The sequence below is a fragment of the Monodelphis domestica genome, chromosome 7, assembly GCF_027887165.1.
Source record: "Monodelphis domestica isolate mMonDom1 chromosome 7, mMonDom1.pri, whole genome shotgun sequence".
Lineage (NCBI taxonomy): Eukaryota > Metazoa > Chordata > Mammalia > Didelphimorphia > Didelphidae > Monodelphis > Monodelphis domestica.
Window position 1 is genome coordinate 8,910,153 of NC_077233.1, and position 22,207 is coordinate 8,932,359.

Here is a 22,207-nt window from a genome sequence, read left to right on the forward strand (position 1 = left end):
ATTCTTAGTCTTCCTTCCCCCTATTTCCAGTGTTTCTCACCTCTCCATTTTTTGAGATCATAATTGACTCATCCCATGCCCTCTGCCTATGTAGAGTTCTTCTAAGTGCCATAATAATAATAATAATCATTGATAATAATAATGTTTTCAGGCATTACACACATATCATTTCCTGCAGGAATGTAAATAGTGGAATCTCACTGAGTCACTTATGATTTCTCACTCATTTTTGCCTTTTATGCTTCTTTCTCTTGAGTTTTGTGTTTGCCAAACTTTCTACTCATTTTTGGTCTTTTAATATTCAGAAGTTCTCTATTGTATTAAATCTTCATTTTCCAACCCCTGCCCCTCCTAAGACAATGCTAAGTTTTTCTGGGTAGATTATTTTTGGCTGTAATTCTAGCTTCTTTGCTTTCCAGAATATTCCAAGGCTTCCTTTAATGTGGATGCTGCTAAGTCTTGTATGATTGTGACTGAGGCTCCATGGAGATTGAATTTTTTATGGCTACTTGAAGTTGTTTGGGTTTTTTTCACCTTCTTCTGAGAGCTTTGGAATTTGATTCTAATATTCCTGGGAGTTGTCATTTTAGGATCTTTTCCAGGAGATGATTTTAGCTTCATCCTCTAGTTCTATGGTATATGGGCAGTTTTCTTTGATAACTTTTTAAAATAGAGTGTCTAGGTTCTTTTTCCCCTCCTGGCTTTCATATAGTTAAATCATTTTTAAATTCTCTCTCCTCAATCTATTTTCTAAGTCAGTTGTTATTCCAATGAGATATTTTACATTTTAATTTTTTTTTGGTGAGGGGGGGGGGGCTTTGTTTTTTGTTGTTGTTTTTTAATGTCTCATGATATCATTAGCTTCCATTTGCCCAATTTTAGTTTGTAAAAAATTGTTTTATTCAGTGAGATTTCATACCTTCTTTACCATTTGGCCAATTCTGATTTCTAAGGAGTTATTTTCTTCAATGAAGAAGTCTATTTTACCATTTTGTCCATTATCATATTTAAAGAAGTTATTTTTTCAATATTTTTCTTTACCAAGCTGTTAACTCTCTTCTTAGTTTTTCTTGTTTTGTACTCATTTCTTTTCCCAATTTTTTTCTGTACCATTCTGATTTGCTTTTTAAAATTGTTTATAAATATCTTTAGTTTTTTTGGGAATTCTTATTGGGCTTATGTTCAGTCTACATTTTCTTTTTAGGATTTGCTTGCAGATATTTCAAGTCCTATCTTCTAAGAGTACCTTGAGCTTACCCATCCCAATGGTAGTTTTTTTAATGGTTAGCTTCTTTTTTTTTGGTAGTTTTCTCATTTTCCCTACCTGTTTCTTTTTATTTGTTTGTTTGTTTATTTATTTATTTTTTGGTTTACAATAATCACTTTATTTCCTTCCCTCCCCTCTACCTACCCTTTCCACAGCCGACGTGCAGTTTCATTGGGTATTATTTGTGTACTTGATCAGAACCTATTTCCATGTTGTTGTTTGCACTAGGATGTTCATTTAGAGTCTATATCCCTAATCATATCCCCTCGACCCATGTATTCAAGCAGTTGTTTTTCTTTGGTGTTTTTACTCCAACAGTGTGTACTCTGAATGTGGATAGTGGTTTTTCTCATAGATTCCTCCAAGTTGTTCAGGATCACTGCATTTCCACTAATGGAAAAGTCCATTACATTTGATTGTACCACAGTGTATCAGTCTCTGTGTATAATGTTTTCCTGGTTCTGCTCCTCTCACTCTGCATCACTTCCTGGAGGTTGTTCCAGTCCCCATGGAATTCCTCCACTTTATTATTCCTTTGAGTGCAATAGTATTCCATCACCAACATATACCATAATTTGTTCAGCCATTCCCCAATTAAAGGGCATCCTCTCATTTTCCAAATTTTGGCCACCACAAAGAGCACAGCTATGAATATTCTTGTACATGTCTTTGTCCTTATTATCTCTTTGGGGTATAAAACCAGCAGTGGATCAAAAGGCAGTCTTTTATCGCCCTTTGGGCATAGTTCCAAATTGCCCTCCAGAATGGTTGGATCCATTCACAACTCCACCAACAATGCATTAATGTCCCAACTTTGCCACACCCCCTCCAGCATTCATTACTTTCCTTTGCTATCATGTTAGCCATCTGCTAGATGTAAGTTGATACCTCAGAGTAGTTTTGATTTGCATTTCTCTGATTATAAGAGATTTAGAACACTTTTTCATGTGCTTATTAATAGTTTTGATTTCTTTGACTGAAAATTGCCTATGCATGTCCCTTGCCCATTTAGCAATTGATGAATGGCTTGATTTTTTGTACACTTGGTTTAGCTCTTTATAAATTTGAGTAATTAAACCTTTGTCAGAGGTTTTTGTAATGAAGATTTTTTCCCAATTTGTTTCTTCCCGTCTAATTTTGGATGCATTTGTTTTGTTTGTACAAAATCTTTTTTAATTTGATGTAATCAAAATTATTGATTTTTACATTTTGTGATTTTTTTCTAGCTCTTGCTTGATTTTAAAGTCTTTCCTTTCCCAAAGATCTGACAAGTATACTATTCTGTGTTCACCTAATTTGCTTAGAGTTTCCTTCTTTATATTCAGGTCATTCATCCATTCTGAGTTTATCTTGGTGTAGGGTGTGAAGTGTTGATCCAAACCTAATCTCTCCCATACTGTCTTCCAATTTTCCCAGTAGTTTTTATCAAATACTGGGTTATGGTCCCCAAAACTGGGATTTTGGGCTTATCATAGACTGCTTTGCTGAGGTCATTTACCCCAAGACTATTCCACTGATCCTCCTTTCTGTCTCTTAGCCAGTACCAAATTGTTTTGATGACCACCGCTTTATAGTATAGTTTGAGATCTGGGACTGCAAGTCCTCCTTCCTTTGCATTTTTTTTTTATTATTTCCCTGGATATCCTTGGTCTTTTGTTCTTCCAAATGAACTTTGTTATGGTTTTTTCTAACTCAGTAAAAAAGTTTTTTGGTAGTTCAATGGGTATGGCACTAAATAAATTAATTTTGGTAGGATTGTCATTTTTATTATGTTAGCTCATCCTACCCATGGGCAATCAATGTTTTTCCAATTGTTTAGGTCTAGTTTTAATTGTGTGGAGAGTGTTTTGTAGTTGTGTTCATATAGTTCCTGTATTTGTCTTGGCAGATAGATTCCTAAGTATTTTTTATTGTCTAAGGTGATTTTAAATGGAATTTATCTTTCTAATTATTGCTGCTGAAATGGGCTAGAGATATATAGAAATGCTGATGACTTATGTGGGTTTATTTTGTATCCTGCAACTTTGCTAAAGTTGTTGATTATTTCAATTAGCTTTTTGGTTGATTCTCTAGGATTCTTTAAGTATACCATCATATCATCCACGAAGAGTGATAGCTTGGTCTCCTCATTGCCAGTTTTAATACCTTCAATTTCTTTTTCTTCTCTAATTTCTACTGCTAGTGTTTCTATTACAATGTTAAATAATAGAGGTGATAATGGGCATCCTTGTTTCACTCCTGATCTTATTGGAAAGGCTTCTAGTTTATCCCCATTGCAGATGATGTTTGATGATGGTTTTAGATATATACTGTTTATTATTTTTAGGAAAGGCCCTTCAATTCCTGTACTTTCTAGTGTTTTCAACAGTAATGGGTGTTGTATTTTATCAGAGGCTTTTTCTGCATCTATTGAGATAATCATGTGATTTTTGTTGGTTTGCTTTTAGTATGGTCAATTATGTGGATGGTTTTCCTAATATTGAACCATCCTTGCATTCCTGTTATGAACCCTACCTGATCATAGTGGAGAACCCTTGTGATGACTTGCTGGAGTCTTTTTGCTAGTATCCTATTTAATATTTTTGCATCTATATTCATTAGGGAGATTGGTCTATAGTTTTCTTTCTCTGTTTTTGACCTGCCTGGTTTCGGGATCAGTACCATATTTGTGTCGTAAAATTAATTTGGTAGAACTCCTTCTTTGTTTATTCTGTCAAATAGTTTGTATAATATTGGGATTAGTTGTTCTTTGAATGTTTGATAGAATTCATTTGTGAATTCATCAGGACCTGGGGATTTTTTCTTAGGGAGTTCTTTGATGGCTTGTTCAATTTCTTTTTCTGATATGGGGTTGTTTAGGTAATCTATTTCTTCCTCTGTTAGTCTAGGCAATTAATATTTTTGTAAGTATTCATCCATATCCCCTAGATTGCCATATTTGTTGCAATATAATTGGGCATAATAGTTTTTAATGATTGCCTTAATTTCCTCTTCATTAGAGGTGAGGTCTCCCTTTTCATCTTGGATACTGTCAATTTGGTTTTCTTCTTTCCTTTTTTTAATTAGACTGACCAGTGATTTGTCTATTTTGTTTATCTTTTTAAAGTACCAGCTTCTGGTCTTATTTATTAAATCAATAGTTCTTTGACTTTCAATTTTATTAATTTCTCATTTGATTTTTAGGATCTCTAATTTAGTCTTCATCTGAGGATTTTTAATTTGTTCACTTTCTAGTTTTTTAATTTGCATGTTCAATTCATTGACCTCTGCCCTCCCTAATTTGTTAATATATGAACTTAAGGATATACATTTCCTCCTGAGTACTGCTTTGGATGCATCCCATAGGTTTTGAAAGGATGTCTCACCATTGTCATTTTTTTCAATGAAGTTATTGTTTCTATGATTTGTTCTTTGACTACCTGGTTTTGGAGAATCGTATTGTTCAATTTCCAATTAATTTTTTAATTACCTCTCTATGTACCCTTACTAATTATTATTTTCATTGCATTGTGATCTGAGAAGGTTGCATTCATTATTTCTGCTCTCTTGTACTTGTTTGCAATGTTTTTATGCCCTAATACATAGTCAATTTTTGTGAGTATACCATGTGCTGCTGAAAAGAAGGTGTATTCCTTTTTGTCCCTATTTATTTTTCTCCACATATCTACTAACTCTAATTTTTCTAAGATTTCATTCACTTCACTTACCTCTTTCTTATTTATTTTTTGGTTTGATTTATCTAGTTCAGATAGAGGAAGTTTCAGGTCTCCCACTAGTATAGTTTTCCTATCTGTTTCATCCTTGAACTCCACTAGTTTCTCCTTAAGAAATTTGGATGCTATGCCATTTGGTGCATACATGTTGAGTACTGATATTTCCTCCTTGTCTATACTGCCTTTTATCAGGATGTAATTACCTTCCCTATCTCTTTTAACTAGATTTATTTTTACTTTGGCTTTGTCAGATATCATGATTGTGACTCCTGCCTTCTTTTTATCAGTTGATGCCCAATAGATTTGGCTCCATCCTCTTACTTTCATCCTATGCGTATCTACCTTCCTCATGTGTGTTTCTTGTAGACAGCATATGGTAGGGTTTGGGATTCTAATCCACTCTGCTATTCACTTGCGTTTTATGGATGAGTTCATTCCATTCACATTCTGAGTTATATTTACTAGCTGTGTATTTCCCTTTGATTTCTACCCCTAGTTCTGCCATTTCTTCTTTCACTATTTCTTTCTACACCAATGTTTGTTTTTAATCAGTCCCCCTAGTTCCCACCCTCATTTTACTTCCCTTTCAGCCCCCTCCCTTCTTATTCCCCCCTTATTCTCTTTGCAGTCTTTTTAAAAATACCCCCCACCCTCTCCATCCCTTATACTGTTTCCCTCCCCACCAGTCCATTTGTTACCCTTCTACTCCCCTATAGGGCATGAATCTATTCTCTGCCCCAATGGATTGGATTGTTCTTCCCTCTTTGGGTCAATTTCAGTGCATGTGAGAGTTGAATATTTCCTATATCCATCCTCTTTACCCTTCCAGTGTATTGATGTTCTCCCCCCTCCCACCATGAGCTTCTTTGTGACATATAAATTTACCGCCTTTTGTTTCTTTTCCCCTTTCTTTTAGTATTAACCACTTTTTTAGCTCTAATTGTATATATATATATATCTATATACATATTTATGCCTTATTATTTCATCCTATACAATTTGTCACTGTTCCCTGTAAGTGTAATTCTTCTAGCTACCCAGATGATAATAACAGTTTTTAAGAGTTAACAATGACATCTTTTCTTATAGGGATACATATCATTTTAACTTATTGAGTCTCTTAAAAAAAAGGTTCTTTCGTTTGGTTTTTCTTTTTCCCTCTTTTTAAAATTACCTTTTGATGATTCTCTTGAGTTCTGTGCTTGGACATCTAATTTTCTGTTCAGTCTTTTCTTTACAAATTCTTGGAATTCTTCTCTTTTGTTGAATGACCATACTTCCCCCTGTAAGAATATAGTCAGTTTTTCTGGGTAGTTGATTCTTGGTTGTAGACCTAGTTCCCTTGCTTTCCAGAATATAATATTCCATGCTTTTCGGTCCTTTGGTGTAGATGCAGCCAGATCCAGTGTTATCCTCACTGTGGTTTCATGGAATCTGAATGACTTCTTCTTGGCAGCTTGTAGTATTTTTTCTTTGGTCTGATAGTTTTTTAATTTGGCTATAACATTCCTGGGTGTTGTCAGTTGGGAATTAAATACAGGAGGTGATCTGTGAATTCTTTCAATCTTCACTTTTCCCTCTTGTTTTAGAATATCAGGGAAGTTTTCTTGAATAATTTCCTGTAGCATTATGTCCAGGCTTTTTCTTTTGTCATGGTCTTCTGGTAGATCAATGATTCTTAAATTGTCTCTCCTCAAAACATTTTCTAAATCTTCTGAACATTTTCTAAATCTTCTGTTTTGTGAATGAGATACTTCATATTTTCCTCAATTTTTTCATTCTTTTGGTTTTGTTTTATAGTGTCCGCTGCCTTGTGAGGTCTCTTGAGTCTAGTTGTTGTATTCTGGTTCTTAAAGACTGGATTTTATCCCTGGCTTTTTGGTCATCCTTCTCCTTCTGGTCTCATTTTCTTTGGAGATCATCTTTCATCCTCTTTACCTTATCTCTTCTCCTTTGCCTCATCTTTCATCTCCTTTGCCTCATTTTCAAGTTAGTTGATCTTGGCTTTCAAGACACTATTTTCTGTTTTCAGATGACTTATCTTAGTTTTTAAGTTCTTTTCCCAGTTGTCTTCAGCCTCTCTTAATTGTGTTTTGAATTGCATTTTTAGTTCTTCCAAAGCCTGTATCCAATTCGCTGGGATTGCTGATTTATCTTTTGATGATCCCCCCTCCTCTGTTCCGTTTGCTCTTTGTTTGTTGCCTGTATAGAAGCTGTCTATTGTAATTTCTTTCTTCTTTTTCTGTTGCTTGCTCATATTTATCCCTTCTTTACTCCCCATATTTGTCTGTGCTCTTGCTCCTCTGATTTTTTTTGGTTTGGGGGTTTTCTGTCAGTCTCCCCTCTTGGACCTTTGACAGAAGATCTCTCTGTGTAGTCTGTGGGGGAGTGGTGTTGGAGCTTGGGCTTCCCTGACCTCTGAAGGCTTTTGATAGTATTAAGTTCAACTGGTTTGGGATGGATGTGTCCTGAGGCCAAAACCTCCTGAAAGGCTGGGGCAATATGGAGGGTCTCAGCCTCTCTGACCAGGCTGCCCGCTCTTCGCTCCCTCTCCAGCTCCTTCCCCACCACCTGTGTTTGATGTTCTGATCCTGGCACAGCCCTGCCCACAAGGTACACCCTCCAGACCAGGGCCTTTGCCCGCCTAGAGGTTCCTGCTGCTGCTGGAGGCTTAGTGGTCTAGGTCGGGAGGGGGGCCTGGAACCTTCCTTCTACCTTCCCCTTAAACCCGAATGTTCTCAGATTCCAGCTCTTGGGGGGAGTGGTGTACCTTTTGAATTGAATACAGCAGGAGGGTTCCTTGACTCTGTCTTGTTGTTAGGTTTGATTTTTAGTCCCCTAGGAGCATTCAGTTTGTGATCGGTAAGGAAGGGTATTCAGAGGTCTGAACTTTTACTTCTTCTACGCTGCCATATTGTTTTCTTGACTTTGGACTTCATGTTAGAGTTAGGCTCTGTCCACCTCTGGGGACAGGATAGGTTGCTGCCCCAAACTTCAAACTTTTTATGCCTGCTGCTTTTATAACTAGCTCTCAGAACCTGTAAAGGTTTGGTTTTTTTCGATCTGAAGTGAGCTGTAGTCTCCACTTTCCTCATCAGCCATCTGGTCCTTATCTAGGCATGACCCCTGCTTTCTCATGACCTCAAGCTTCCCTCTCTTCCCTGGAAACTGTGACCTAGAACTGGATAATGGGCAGGGAAGCTTCCATTTGGCACCTGATCCAGTGGCCAATACTAGCACAGGGGTCCCAGAACCTTTTTATGACCAGGTTCAGTTCACTGTCTCTGTCACTGCACCCTCCTGGTATGATTGCCATTGCCTTCAAAGCCCACAGTTATACATGCTTTTGGTCAGCTATCCTTGTGTCCACAGACCTCTTTTTTTTTCCTCCTGTTTCACCACCTGAGATGGGAAAAATGATCAGTATGACATTTTGTTCACTATGCCACTTGAGAATTCAATTTGATACATGTTTAAAAATCAAATAGAGGCAAATGTTGGGAGAGCTTGGCAAAAACTTTTCTTTTGCTCTCCTATCTTGACTCTGCCTCCCTCTATGCCCTTTAGACACAAACCTTCATCAGATAATAATGCAGATGCATCAGATATGGAGTGAGTCTCAGAAGAGGGAAGTTGTGGGAATCATTCTTTCCTCTGGAGCCTAGAGGAACACTTTGAAAAGTATTTGAGGAAAATGGGTCTTAAAAGGAATTGTTCTAAGGTTATAGTCCTTGGTCCTCCCATTACCATTAGCCGGGAGTCATAAGAAAACTGGGTGTTATGTAGGGCCTAATATAATACAGTTTTGCCATTCAGAAACTGATCTGCTTGGGCCACATTGGATAGGAAGGTGACAAAGTCAATTAAAGATCAAATAGGCTCTCTTTGTGGTGAAATGTGTTCAGTTCATGAATCTATCTTTGCTTTGGTTCCCTTGCTGCAATGGATGCCTTTTGGTTTTTGGTCCCATTTATTTACAGACATATCTTCTCTCTCTCCATCAGTCCTCCTCTGATTGCAAAGATGTAAAGGGAAAAGGGGCTATTCAGCCAAACCAAGTGGCCCATCAATGCCCCTACCCATGCATGCAGCAGTTCATGCCTGTAGGCCCCCACCTCTGCTTCATTCTTCTCTGAACCTTACTTTTGTAGATCCTTGAGTCTGGAGCCTTGGACTACTCGGCCATCCTGACTCCCTGAATCTCACTTTGGCCATTAGCTTTCCTCAGTGTTCCATTTCTTTTTGTTTGTTTGGTTGGTTTTTGTTCTTTCCATCAATATGGCGTTGTGGTGTGTATTGTTGTCCTGGTTGTTCACTTTGCTTTGAATCAGGCCTTGCATCTTCCATGTTTCTCCAAATGCTCCACTTTCATCATGTCTTACTGCGCAGCCTCTTTCCCTTGTCCTCAGTTGGCAGGCGCCTTTCACCAAGGGCGCTGCTCTCCGTGGGACTCTCTCTCTGCCCTTGACCTCCTGGGCCTGCGTCTCGTGGTGGGCTCTCTGTCCCGGATGGGTGCCTGAGCATACAAGACTGCAGTGAAATGACTCTGCCCTCCTGGAATGGCTCCTCCTCCCCTGGGGACATCTGGACTAGAGAAGCTGGTCCCTCCCGTCTCCCATCCACCTCAGCCGCAGCTTCTTTGGTGTTCAGCGGCATTCGGCATCTCTCCTTGTTTTTACTTCCAGATGTTTGGGAAAGTGGCCATGAAAGATAACAACCAGATCAATAGGAACAACAACTTCCAGACGTTTCCACAGGCCGTCCTGCTCCTGTTCAGGTGACTGGCTCTCCCTTGGAGGGGGAGGGGGAGGGGGAGGGATCGTTCTCTGGCCTCAGCCACTTAGTTGTAATTCGGACTCTTCCTTGGGCTGCAGGAGCTCAGGGTCCTGAAGTGAGGAGCTGAGTGCAGGGCGGGAAGGCTGGTCTAGCCAGATGAGGCAGGGGAGGCCTGGGGGGAGGGGTCCTCCATCGCTTCCCAGGGTGGGGAGGGGGTCGAAAACCCTCCTTACAGCTCTCTGCACATCCCTTTCCTCATCTATAAAATGGGATGATCATGTTTTGTCTCCAACTCTGGGTCATTGTGGGGAACAAGGGATAGGAGGAAGCTGCCAGCCTTCAGGAGCTGGAGGCGGGGTGGCTTTAGGCTCATTCCCATGTTTTCTTACTCCAGAAACCCGAAATGAAGCTTGTATTGATTGTATTAAGAACCTTAAGGCTTGTTAAGCCACTTTGTAGGATAAATGAGATGGTAGAAGGAATTGGAGAAGAAAAGCTTTTTCAGGGGCTCTAGGAGCACCCACTTACATGCAGAGGACACACACACTCACACTCACACTCACGCTCAGGACACTCATGCCAAATCCACATGATCAGTCATCTCTGATTGAAGGGGCTATTGGTCCTCTGCTGGGCAAAGCTGGGAAACAATCAAGTTCTCATCTCTGATTTGGAGCGGATCGATGTCCCCCAACACTACTGGGGTCTGAGGATCCCCTGCCTTTTTACTTGTGGGCGCGCATATTGGGGTTACCCGTCCCCTCTCCCTTTCCCCCCAAGGTGTGCGACGGGCGAGGCCTGGCAGGAGATCATGCTGGCGTGTCTCCCTGGGAAGCGCTGTGACCCAGAATCCGATTACAGCCCCGGGGAAGAATTCACGTGTGGCAGCAATTTCGCTATCGTTTATTTCATCAGTTTTTATATGCTCTGCGCGTTTCTGGTAAGTCGTAAAAGCCAGGCCTCCCGCGCACAAGGTTTGGGGGCCTCCCAGCCCTGCTCGCTGCCTGACGGCTGCTGTGAGTGAGCTGCTGCCGAGCCTGGAGAAGGTGAAGATCCAGGGGCAGCGCCTCCGGCTCCCATGTCAGACCACACAGAGCCCTCCGGAAAGGGCATCCCAGAATCTGGACCTTCGAGGTCCTCGGTGCCCAGGCAGCCTGGGCCCAGCCTCAGACAGGCTCCGCTGTGAACCCGGACCAGACAGCTAGGCTTCTTGGAAGCGAGCCTTCTGGGCAGAAGTCCGGATTTCTTGGCGCCCCTCTGGGGGTTGGGTAGCCTTTTCAGCTTACCCTTTACTCCCAGGCCTTCATGGGCCCTTCTTCAGGCTGGGAGGGTGCACTGGCTGGTGGGAGCTCCCTTAGTTCAACGGGAGTTTCCCGAGACCCTCCCCGGACTGATTCCTCTCCCCTAGGCCTCAGGCGGCTTTCCCTTTGCTCTTTGCTCAGATCATCAATCTGTTTGTGGCCGTCATCATGGACAACTTTGATTACCTGACCCGCGACTGGTCCATTTTGGGTCCCCATCATTTGGACGAATTCAAAAGGATATGGTCAGAATATGACCCTGAAGCCAAGTAAGTGGAGGGGGCTTGGGCTTCCGGGGCTCCTGTGGCCTCTTCTTCGGGCTCCTGGTGAGAACGGGGGTGGACGACCCTCTCCCCGCCTCCCCCGCCCAGCCAGGCTCTCCCTAAAGCCTGGTCCCACCCTCACCCTCTGCCCTGGCTTTGTTTCAGAGGAAGAATCAAACACCTCGATGTGGTCACTCTGCTTCGACGGATTCAGCCGCCGCTGGGGTTTGGCAAACTCTGTCCACACAGAGTGGCCTGCAAGGTAGGTGTGACGCCTGGCGGCCTCCTGTCTAGGGCCTTCCTAACGATTCTTCCTGACCAGTCTGGGGGGATTCCTGGAGGGAGCCTGAGCCTCCCAGGAAGTCTCCTTTCAGAGCAGAGGCCGGAGGCAGGCAGGAAGATCACAGGGAAACTTCCAGCTGTTGAGAGGCTGCCAGAGGGCAGCAACTCGCTCACCAGCCCGGGGATTCTTTGCTGCTGGCAGCCTTGGAGCCCATTGGGTTTGGTCAGCGGCCTTTGGGGCCTCTTGTCCTCCTGGGCTTGCCCCAAAGAGGACGACCAGCCAAGATCATGGCTGGAACCAGAACCCGGATTGTCCTGCTGCCACTTGGGCCGGGTGCCTCTCGAGCCTCAGGGGAAAGAGGACTTTGTTTCCCCATCCTTGGCCCGGTCCTATGTGAAGTCAGTTGGGAACCTCCTAAAGTCATCTGCCCCTAAGGAAGCATTGGAGGCTTGGCCAGCTGGAGGCCCTTCTAGAGATGGAAGGCTTATTGGGTGGACCCAAGCAAGTTGGAAGTAGCAACTGCTTTTGTCCTTGCATTCGCCTCATTCTCAGAAAGATCTTTGGGCAGAATAAAAATCTAGCTGCTTACTGTTGACTTGTACTTGGCTGCTGTTAGCAAGGAAATGGGTGCGTTCTCATCATTGCTGAAGCCTCAAGGAACAGTGCCCACCCATGCTAATGGGGATTTGGGGGAAGCCCCAGGAATTTGGGGGGAGGCAGTGATGCCAGCTCAGAACCAGTGGACTTCTAGGGGGAGGACGCTCTGAAATGCTCAGCAGCACTGAACTAGAGCCTGGGGAGACAAGGAGGACAGAGACAGATGACAGTAACGACCATGATGACAGCCAGCCTTCATATCCAACTTGTAGGGTTACATCATATGATCTTTCCCATCGCCCTTTGAGGTGGCTGCTAATATTACTCCCATGTTACTAAGGGGGCAAAGACTAAGTAGCTTACCCAGGGTCACAGAGCTAGGAAGTACCTGAAACAGGATTTGAACTCAGGGCTTCCAAATGCAGCCCAGCATTCTCTTCACTGTCCCATGGAAGCAAGAGTCTGATTAGAGAGAACGTAGGGGATGGAATCTGTGCCTTTGGTTCATGAGTATAGAGGCATCCTCAGTGAGAAAGCTCGCTTCCCTAATGCAGGTTGCTCCCCTCCACAACTTTGGGTTAAAGAGTCACCTAGAACCCAAGATGCAGTTCTGGACATGACCCTTGTGGCAGCTCGTTCTGCTTGACCAAACCCGTGTTGGTCCCAGAGGCTTTGTTGTGGGTCTCCTTTTCCCCATGGAAGGGGGTGAAAGGGAGAGATGGGATAGGATCCGGGGAGCTGAGCGAGAGGGGGGATTCTCCATGCTTCTTCTTTTAAAATATAGAGAAGAAAGCGGAAGCAAGTGCAGGAGAACTGCAGCCATTGGGCGGTTGGAAGATCTACTCCCCGTGTGGAAATGACCATTTTATTGGGTTTATCTAAGTGGAGCTTGTTTTGAACAGTCACCAGATATGCCCCCTGCATCAGGATATGCTCAGACCAACAGGCAGTCTTTATCAAGATTAGAACTCAACTCTTCCTGGACTGGTTTTCTAACCATTTGGCAGTGTTGCCTCTCCAGGCAAGAGAAAAGAAACATGTAAAAAAAAAAGTGGAAATTTGTCTCATCAAATGTGGATGAAATAAAGTATAAAATGTGTGTGTGCCTAGAGAAGGAAGTGGTGGAATCCAGGGCAAAGGGCACTGTGGTTGGGTGGAGTCAAAGGACTTGGGCTCAAATCCTGCTTCTCCCACACGTACCCTGTTTGATCTTGGGCACCTCCTGTCCTTTCCATGGAACTGTCTTCTTATCTGTCAAATGGGAGGCTTGGCCAAGGACATTCAGAGCCTCTCCCAAGAGTCCCTAGATCTGTGACCTTTGACACAGAGAGGAAGTGATCAATGTTTGTTGAACTCAATCAGGAAAGGCTTCCCAGCAGACATAAGCTTGGAGCCCTCAGCTACTTCCTGAATAACAGGAATGAGAGACTTCCAAATTGTGCCAGAAATGCTGCTGCCTCCCAACTCCCATCAGGCCGACTCAGGCAGAGCTGAACTCATGATTTCGTTTGGGGCCAGGCCTTTTCTAGGTGCCTGGAGTGGCACGTTGGGAGGGGCACCACACAGAATGGTGGGACCCAGAGCCTTAATGAGCTTCTGCAGGTGAGGCTGGGAACACTCAAAGACTCTAGCCAGGGGCAAATCGGGGGTGATGGTGGCCTGTGTTTAGTGCTTCTGTGAAGCTTGTCTTTTTATTTGCAGAGATTGGTCGCCATGAACATGCCTCTCAATAGTGATGGAACAGTCATGTTCAATGCCACGCTGTTTGCCTTGGTTCGAACTGCTCTGAAAATTAAGACCGAAGGTAAAATCTTGTCAGATTGATAAAAACTGAATGGAAATGAAACGTGTTGTTCTGGTTTGGGGCTTCTTCCCCTGGAACCCTTTCAAAAATGTTTTCTCTACAAATGATCCAGCCTAGAAGAGAGGGGAGGAGCAGGAGGGTGCCTAAAACTTTTAACAACCTCTCCCTCCTCCTCCTCCTCCTTCTTCTCCTTTTCTCTGGGCACAGAAGGAGAGAACCACAGAATTTCAGACCTGGAAAGGACATTAATGACCATCTAATCCAATCACACCTTTAAAAACCCCCAATTACCTCTCCCATCAGGACTGTTAATGGGATGGGGGTACCATCTCCCAAGGAAGCTCATTATCCTTGTGGGTGGTGCTAATCCTTGGTAAGTTTTTCCTTACATTGCACATAAACGTGCTTCTTTCTATCTTCCACACTTTTTCTTAGTTGTGCCATACATCCCTCCTCCAAGCCAAGGTGGATAAAACTTATCCCTCGTTTTTAAAAACACCTTTCAAATCCTTGAGGCAGCTCCCAGGCCCCATCTTAGTGCTCTCCTCTCTGATTCTTCCCTGATGTGAATTTGAGCCCTCCATCACTCTTGCTCCCTTCTAGATGCCTTCCAGCTGAAGACAGTTCTGTCTCGACTTGCACAAAGATCAGATTCTACCAGAACTTTAAGGTCACACAGGTCAGCCTCTGAAGCCAACAATCATGGGCACTTGTGCTCCCTCCATGCATCTCCCATGCATCGTCCATCTTTTGCCCCCAACCACCTGGAAGGAGTTGTCATGGGCCCTCCCTGTTGCTTCCAGCACTGCTCACTCTCCCCAGTCCTGGAGGCCAACCCTCTGCATCTGATTCCCAGCCCTTTTCCCCATCACTGTTCAACTTCTCAGAGAAGGTGTCTTCCGTTTCCCATGAGCCACTTCCTCTTCAGTCTCCAGATAAGCTTCCTGAAGTCGGGGCCAGGCCTGTGACCTGCTTTCCAGCTTCCTCCTTCCCCACACTCTTCTCATTTTCCTCCCACCCACTGTGGGACCCTCAGTGTGCTGTTCTCATTGCTTGCTGCTTATATATGTTTGCCTGTTGTCTCACCCACTGTATTGGAAGCTCCTTGGGAGCAGGGACTCTCTTTTGCTTCTTTTGGTGTCCCCATTGCTTAGCACAGTGCCTAGCACATAAGAGGTGTTTAATCAGTGTTGATTGACTGATTGGTTCTCCTTTCTCAACTTCCCTGTTAGTTTCAGCTTCTGCATCGATGCAGGCTACCTCCGAATCTTTATCTCCAATATTAACTCTTTTCTGAACTCCAGGCCCAGATTTCTAAGTGAGGCCAGTCCATCTTCTCCAGACATTGCCACTGGCTTATCAGACTTGTCCAAAATTGAGCTCATCCTCTTCCTCCTTTTGATTTCTGTGGGGCCATCTGTGACAGACCCATGTGCCCTGGCCCTGACTGTGGTAGGAGAGCATCTCCCTGGCCCTTTCCTCTTCAGGCTCTTGTACGGCAGAGTCCTGCATTTCCTTCTCTCTGTTCTCAGGTCCTGTCCCTCTCTGTCCACCTGGGCCTCAGCAGCCTTTGGTAATAAGCTTGGCGGGCATTCCAGCTGACACTCAGGAGCCATCAAATCCACTAAAATGACTTCAATAATTAGACATTGAAAACGTACAATCTCAGAACAAAAGGGATAGAACATCTAGTTTTACTTCTGCAGGTGTCTCTATGCAATAGGAGATCTGGGAAAAGAACTCTGGGAGCCTTTGCTTCCAGATGTGTCAGTTAGTCAGTCAGTAAGTATTTACTAAGCTCTATTAATTCTTTTCTAGGACTTGTGCTAAGCCCTGGGGTTTCCAAGATAAGTTAAAACAGTCTTGGGCCTCAGAGAACTTAGTTTATATGGGTGACATACCATGTAAATAACCAAGTACTTACTCTTTATATAAAGAGTAGCCTAAAAGGGAAGGGAAGAAGGAAGAGCCCAGCAGACATAAGTGGGCCACCTGCCACAGGGGAGATCTTTGCTGAGTCTTGAAGTGATGCAATGGCCCCAAGTAAGGAGAGAGGGAGTCCTGGGTTCAAGGACCTGCAAGGAGGCCAGGGGAGCTGACTACTTAGGAAGCTGTTGTCCAAGCATCATGGAGGATTAGTGGAAAGAAGATGTGATCAGTAGGAGGGCAAATGCCCAACCCCTTCCACTGCTCTCACAACTTTCTGTACCCGAGTCCATTCTTCACCTCACAATAAGGCTTCTCTTTCTTGGGCATGGTTTTGGACATATCACTGCTCAGACCAAACAACTTCCCAGATTTTCTCTTGGCTCGGGAATCAAATTCTGGATCATCTTCCCAGAATTCAAGGCCCTGACCAGCCTGCTTCCATTTGTGGGATGGGCTGGGTCCTTGCCCACCTTCGTGCCATCTCTCAGCCTGTTCCCTAGGCTTGTCCGCCTCTTTGCTTTCTCCTTGCCTGTTGAATCCTCACCCATCTCAGAAATGTGACTTCTTCCATGAAAAACCTTTCCCTAACTCCCTGCAGCCCTGCCAAGTTCTGGGTCGATTTTGATAGAATATTGTTTATTCTTCTTCCCCATCGAGCTCCTTGGGGACAGGACCACATCCAGTTTAATTTAGTAGCCTTCTTTGCTGACAAGAAGAGAGCTCTGAAAATAGAAAATACTTAGTGTTAGTTATTGTTGATTAAAAATAAAGGCTGCTTGAGGCAAACACAAGTCCCTGTGAAAATCTCTGATGCCATCCTTAGCCAAGTGCCTTCTCCAGCTTTCTCATAGATGTTCTTTAGGGCATGTTTCCCTTTGTGCGAGGTCTTCAAGCCAAGGCTGGGGGACTCTCAGTCAAGGATGTCATAGGGGGAAGTCATCTTCTACTCTGGGTTTGACAAGGTAGCCTAGGAGCTTGTCCCACTTGTAAATTCTGTGTCTGATTCTTTGGTCTATGGTCAGAAATTCAAGTCAGCATGCATTTATTAAATGCCTACTGTGTGCCTGGCACTCAGCTCTGGGGAAAGGCAAAAAGCAGCCCCTGTTCTCAGGGAGCTTCCCGTCGAGTAGGCGAGATGCCATGCAAAAAGCTCTGGGTAGGGCAGGTGGAGGAGGAAGTCTCAGAGGAAGGCGCTGACACTGAGGGGATTCAGAAGGGGCTTCTGGCAGAAGGCGAGGTTTGAGCTGAGACTTAAGGGAAGAGGCAGAGAAGAGGAGGGAGAAAAGTGCCAGACATGGAGAATAGGCCAAGATGATGCCCAGAGTCAGGAGATGGAGCACTTTGTGGGAGGTTCAGCCAGGAGGCCACTGTCCCCACATGATAGAGTAGGGGCAAGGAGCCGAAGGCAGGAGAAGACCAGAAGGGGAGGGAGGGGGCCAGTTGTGAAGGGCTCTAAAGCCAGAGCAAGGATTTTCCATTGGATCCTGGCAGTGACTGAGTCAGGAGTGGAACATGGGCAACCCTGCCCTTTGGGAAGATCCCTTTGACAGCTCAGTGGGGGAGGGAGGGACTAGTGACCCCCCCAGCCCACAGCAGCTCGTGTAGTAGGCCAAGCATGGCACAAGGAGGGTCTGCATGGGTAGTGGGCAGAGGGCAGGGATGTATGAGAGATGTCGGCAAGGTACATCAGCAGGCCTTAGTAACATTGATTATGGGGTGAGAGTTTGGCAGCAAGATAATACCTCGTGGTCAAGCCTCGGTGACTGGGAGCCTGTTGGTGCTCTTGACAGTAATAGGGGAAGTTAGTAAGCCAGGAGGGTCCAGAATTCACCCATAGGACCCAGGGGAGTAAGCCAAACCATCTTAGGCCTTACGTCTCTCTGAGGAAAAGAAGACAATGCAGACATGCCCACTCCCCTTGATAAACTGAGGAAGAGAGAGATGATCACCAGTGAGAAGAGAGGGCATGTGGCAGAGTACACGGACCTGCCTGTAAGCCCCGTCCGTCGCCTTTCAGACCCTGAGGCCCTCAGAGAAGACACAAACCCTTGGGGAGGGTTTCCTGGAGGAAGGGGGTTGGCTTGTGGCCAGACTGAGGCCAGGAAGGGGGAGAGTTTGTTAGTCTGCGCTACTCAGCACCAAGATGGGGTGCATCCTGAGAAGGGCCCAGCTAGAGTAGGGAAGATGGGAAGGGGGAGCTGGGCTCTGAGCAGGAGTCTGAGAAGTTTGGATTTTTGCCTGGTAGCAGCAACGGAGAGTCATTGCAAATGCGTATGCAGTACAACGAGAACAGTCCTGGAGAGAAGAGGGCCTTCTAAACAGTTCCTAATGCAGAGCAGGTGGGAGACTAGCATGGGAGAAGAGACAAGACGAGAGATAGGTTCTAGAGGAGGGAATTGTGGCCATCATCCCTACAGGGTAGACTTCTGGCACCAGAAAGAGCCCATCTTTGCTGAGGTTTGGGCTTGTCTTGTTTTCTTCCAGGCAACCTGGAACAAGCAAATGAGGAGCTGCGAGCAGTCATTAAGAAAATCTGGAAGAAAACCAGCATGAAGCTTCTTGACCAAGTCGTCCCTCCCGCTGGTGGTCAGTGCAATCCATTCTCCACAGCGTGATTGAGCTCAGTGTTTATTCTCATGGTAGCCAAGAAGAGAGGGTTTGCAGAGCACCAAGTGTGCCCATTCTTAGCATCAAAGCCCCGAGAGCAGTACCAGCAGCTTTCCAGGTCTAGGACCTTCAGGCAGGATTGTCTTGGGGAAGTAGAAGACCATCTTGGCCAGAGGGAAAGGGGAGGGACTCTTGTCTTTGCCAGTGGAAAGGAAGACCATCTAGCTGGAAAGTTAATTTTCTTTCTGGCAGATGAGTTCATGAAAGAGACACAGAAAGGTAGAATGGAGAGGAGGGAGGGAGAGAATGAGAGATAGAAAAGGAGAGACAGAAAATAAGAGAGAAAATGAGAGATGGAGAGAATTAGAGATAGAGAGGATGGGGAGAAAGGAGAGAGAGAATGAGAGAGGGGAGAGAAAGAGAAAATGAGAAATGGAGATAAAGTGGGGAGAGAGGAGGAAGAGAGACAGAGGGAGAAGGAGAGATAGAGACAGGGGGATAGAAAAAAGAGAGAATAAAAGATAGACAGAAAACGTGAGAGAGGGAGGAGGGGGAGACAGAAAAAGGAAGTGAGAGACTGAGAGACATGGGCAAGGGGCAGAGGGCAGAGATATGACAGAGGCAGAGAGCTTTTTCATCACTTGTGTTCAGGAAGCTAAAAATATGTTTCTATTTGCCCTTTGACACCCTCTCAGTTGCTTCTCAAGAAAGGTAGACAGCTTTCTGAATTAAAAGTGGTATTTTGGTAAATGTCCTCACCAAGAGGGTGCCATTCATTTGTAGACAGAATATCCCATCAGTTTAGAACTTGAGTAAAAACAGAGCTAACTTGCACGCTTTCTTTCTTGTTATTTGCCTTCAATAACTGACCAGATCTTTTCTCATATTTATATATACATATATATTTATATTGGAGTATGGGCGTACATATTTACATATATATGCATATATAAGCTATGCTTCTATTTTATTTCCATGGCGCACAAGTCAGAGCTAGGTGGTTATTTTTGATCTGCTTTCTCCAGTTTTAAAGGTGCAGGATCTGTTGCTGCAGGGTCCCGACCTCCCTCCGCCATCAGCTGGTAGCCATCCCAGAGAGCCCCATGTCATTTCTTGTGGCTGATCACACTTTCAAAGTGCCACTTACCTGGCACCATTGAGGAGGGCTGGGCTACCATTGAGGAGGGCTGGGCTCAGGGGTGGAGGCTGACTTACATAGACCTAGTTGGACCCTCTGAAAAGGTGACTGTCTGTGCCTCCTGAGCACGCTGCCCAAGGCTGCCCAGAAGCCACCTTTGCTTTTGTCCCTGCAGGGAGCTGCTCCCGCCTGGCACGGCTGCCAGCTTAGAGCTGGGGAGGATGGCCCGAAAAAATCCCAACCTCGAAAAGCCAGACTCTTCACAGAATGGATGCTGCACATTTAAAATGGCCTTCTTGGTTTTAATTTTGTCCCCTTTTGCTTCCCCTGAGTGCTCGCATGGCCTCGATGAACTGCTCTCTTTAATTGTCGTAACGATGTGCTTGAGCTCTCTCTGCAGCCTCTGTTCCTCTCAACTCTCAGTCTTTCCGAATATTCTGAAGCAATTCTGTTTTAGGGTGGTGGCATGGAATCCGTGTTATCTCTTGCCAACTTATTCCCCTCCCATGTTTTCTGCTGTATAGATGCATGCGTCAGAATGACCAGCTGGGCCCGCACACAGACCCTGCGGCCAGCCTCAGGCTTAGGGGAAGGCTGTTCCCCTGTGCCACTCTCCAGAAAGACCCTTCACACTGACACGCCCCACACAGAACCTTCTTTCATACTGAACTCATTGCAGGTGACGAGGGCATCCCTTCCATTCCCGCTTCCTTTTCTGGAATAGAAAAGTTCATAGGCTTGGTTTGCCAGCTAAATAGTCTTTGAATCTTCGCTCTCTTAGAGATGGTTTGCCCAGAAGGGGCCTACTAAGAGTTAACTCCTTTCTGCCAGGTTAAGAATTTTAGAAGTCTTTGTTCTACCATTAAAGATGCCTCCTCTCATAAGCAGTGACCCCTCCAGGAAGAGTGCATGGGAGAATGTGCCTGAGACACGGCTAGTCACATATCTTTGGATTTGTCTGTGCTTTCCGAGACAGGTACTCTGAGATAGGGTACTCCGTTGCCAAGGTGATCAGAGAGAAACTGGTCAGAAATCCACAAACTGGTTTCCTGGATGGCCCCTCGGGGGAATGAGATGACAGCAAATGGCCTCAGGGGAGGAGCGTGGCCTTGGCCCAGACTGGGAACCACAGGACCTGGAGAAAGCAGCCCATGGGACTTCCCACATAATTTGAGACGCACCTTGCCACGCTGCTGCTATTTCTATCTAATGCCATCTCTGGGGCCATGTGATTACCTCTTCTGATGCTCCATAATTCCCTGCAGAGAATACATGGCTAGGTGGGCCATGCCTGTGTTGAGGATGCCTTTTTATAGAAGGGAGAATTATTCGGGATTTGAAGGAAGCCAGAAGATTCCAACCTAGAATCCAGGAATGAAGAGATCAGAACCTGTACCAGGTGGGTAGCAATGTCAGAGGAGAGAAGGAACTGGTCGCTTATAAGAGATGTTGGGAAGATAGAGTCAACCTGACTTGGCAGCATGTTGGATGTGAGCACTGAGATGGAGACCTCGAGAATGACACCAAGTCCTGAGTCTGATGACTGCGGAGATGATAGTGCCCTTAGCAGAAATGTTAAGAAGGGAGGATTTAGGGAGAAGAGAATTCATTTTGAGGCAGGTAGAGTTTAAGGTATTTGTGGATCATTGTTCTGAGATGCCCACTAGGCAGTTGGAGTTGTCAAACTGGAGGTTAGGAGAGAGGTAAGAGCTGGATCTAAGAATTATCTGTCTATGGATGACAGTTGAATCCATGGAAGTTCACCAGATGAAATGGTACCAATGCAAAGCCCTGGGTAACCTGGATAAAAATCCAGAAGAGGAGACTGAGGCAGGGCAGTCAGAAATTTGGGAGAGATGGGGTCCTAAAAATCTAGAGAGAAGAAAGTATCACGAAGAAGGTGATGAGCATCACAAAGACAGCCAAGAGGTCACAAAGGTTAAAGATTGGGAAAAGGCCGTCAGGCTTGACAACCAAGAGATCATCGGTGCCTTCAAAGACCAGTGCTAAGTGAATGACAAGGTCAGAAGCCAGGCTACACAGAATTAAGAGGATAGGAAGAGGGAAGGAAGCGGGAGTCTGGGACTGTAGACAGCCTTTTCAGGGTTAGCTGTGATAGGAAGAGGAGAGAAGGTGAGATGATAGTGCTCAGGGACAGATCAGGGAGGATCTTTTGAGGATGAAGAAGACTTGAGTGTGTTTGTACGTAATTTAAAAAACAGCCAATAGATGGGAAGACTTGTAAGAGAGCAGCAGCTAAAGGGACGGGGTGTCATCTGCTGTGTGGAATGGGATCACTTGTGCGTGTAGAAGAGTTTGCCACCTCTCCACGTGAGACAGGGCTGAGGGAGGAGAGAGTGGCTTCTGAGTGATATATGATGAAGAAGAGGCAAGAAGTGGGAGATCTCAGTGAATGACCTTAATTCCTCCAGTGGAGTTTGAGGCAAGGATCTCAGCTGAGAGCATTAGGGGAGAGAGAACCATGAGAGGTTTGAGGAGGAACAGAAAAGTTTAGAAAAACTCCTATCT

The 22,207-nt window shown here is 44.8% G+C and overlaps 1 protein-coding gene across 9 annotated transcripts in view; it reads left to right on the forward strand.

Annotated features, from left to right (window-relative positions):
• CACNA1D (calcium voltage-gated channel subunit alpha1 D) overlaps positions 1-22,207 on the forward strand; it is a 353,867-nt gene that overhangs the window by 300,397 nt on the left and 31,263 nt on the right. For all 9 annotated transcript variants that reach the window (XM_056804160.1, XM_056804154.1, XM_056804161.1 and 6 more), the window contains 6 exons: positions 9,666-9,757; positions 10,537-10,696; positions 11,199-11,326; positions 11,486-11,582; positions 13,902-14,004; positions 18,418-18,519. In XM_056804160.1, coding sequence (XP_056660138.1) covers positions 9,666-9,757; positions 10,537-10,696; positions 11,199-11,326; positions 11,486-11,582; positions 13,902-14,004; positions 18,418-18,519 — 682 coding nt within the window. The remainder of the gene's footprint in view (positions 1-9,665; positions 9,758-10,536; positions 10,697-11,198; positions 11,327-11,485; positions 11,583-13,901; positions 14,005-18,417; positions 18,520-22,207) is intronic.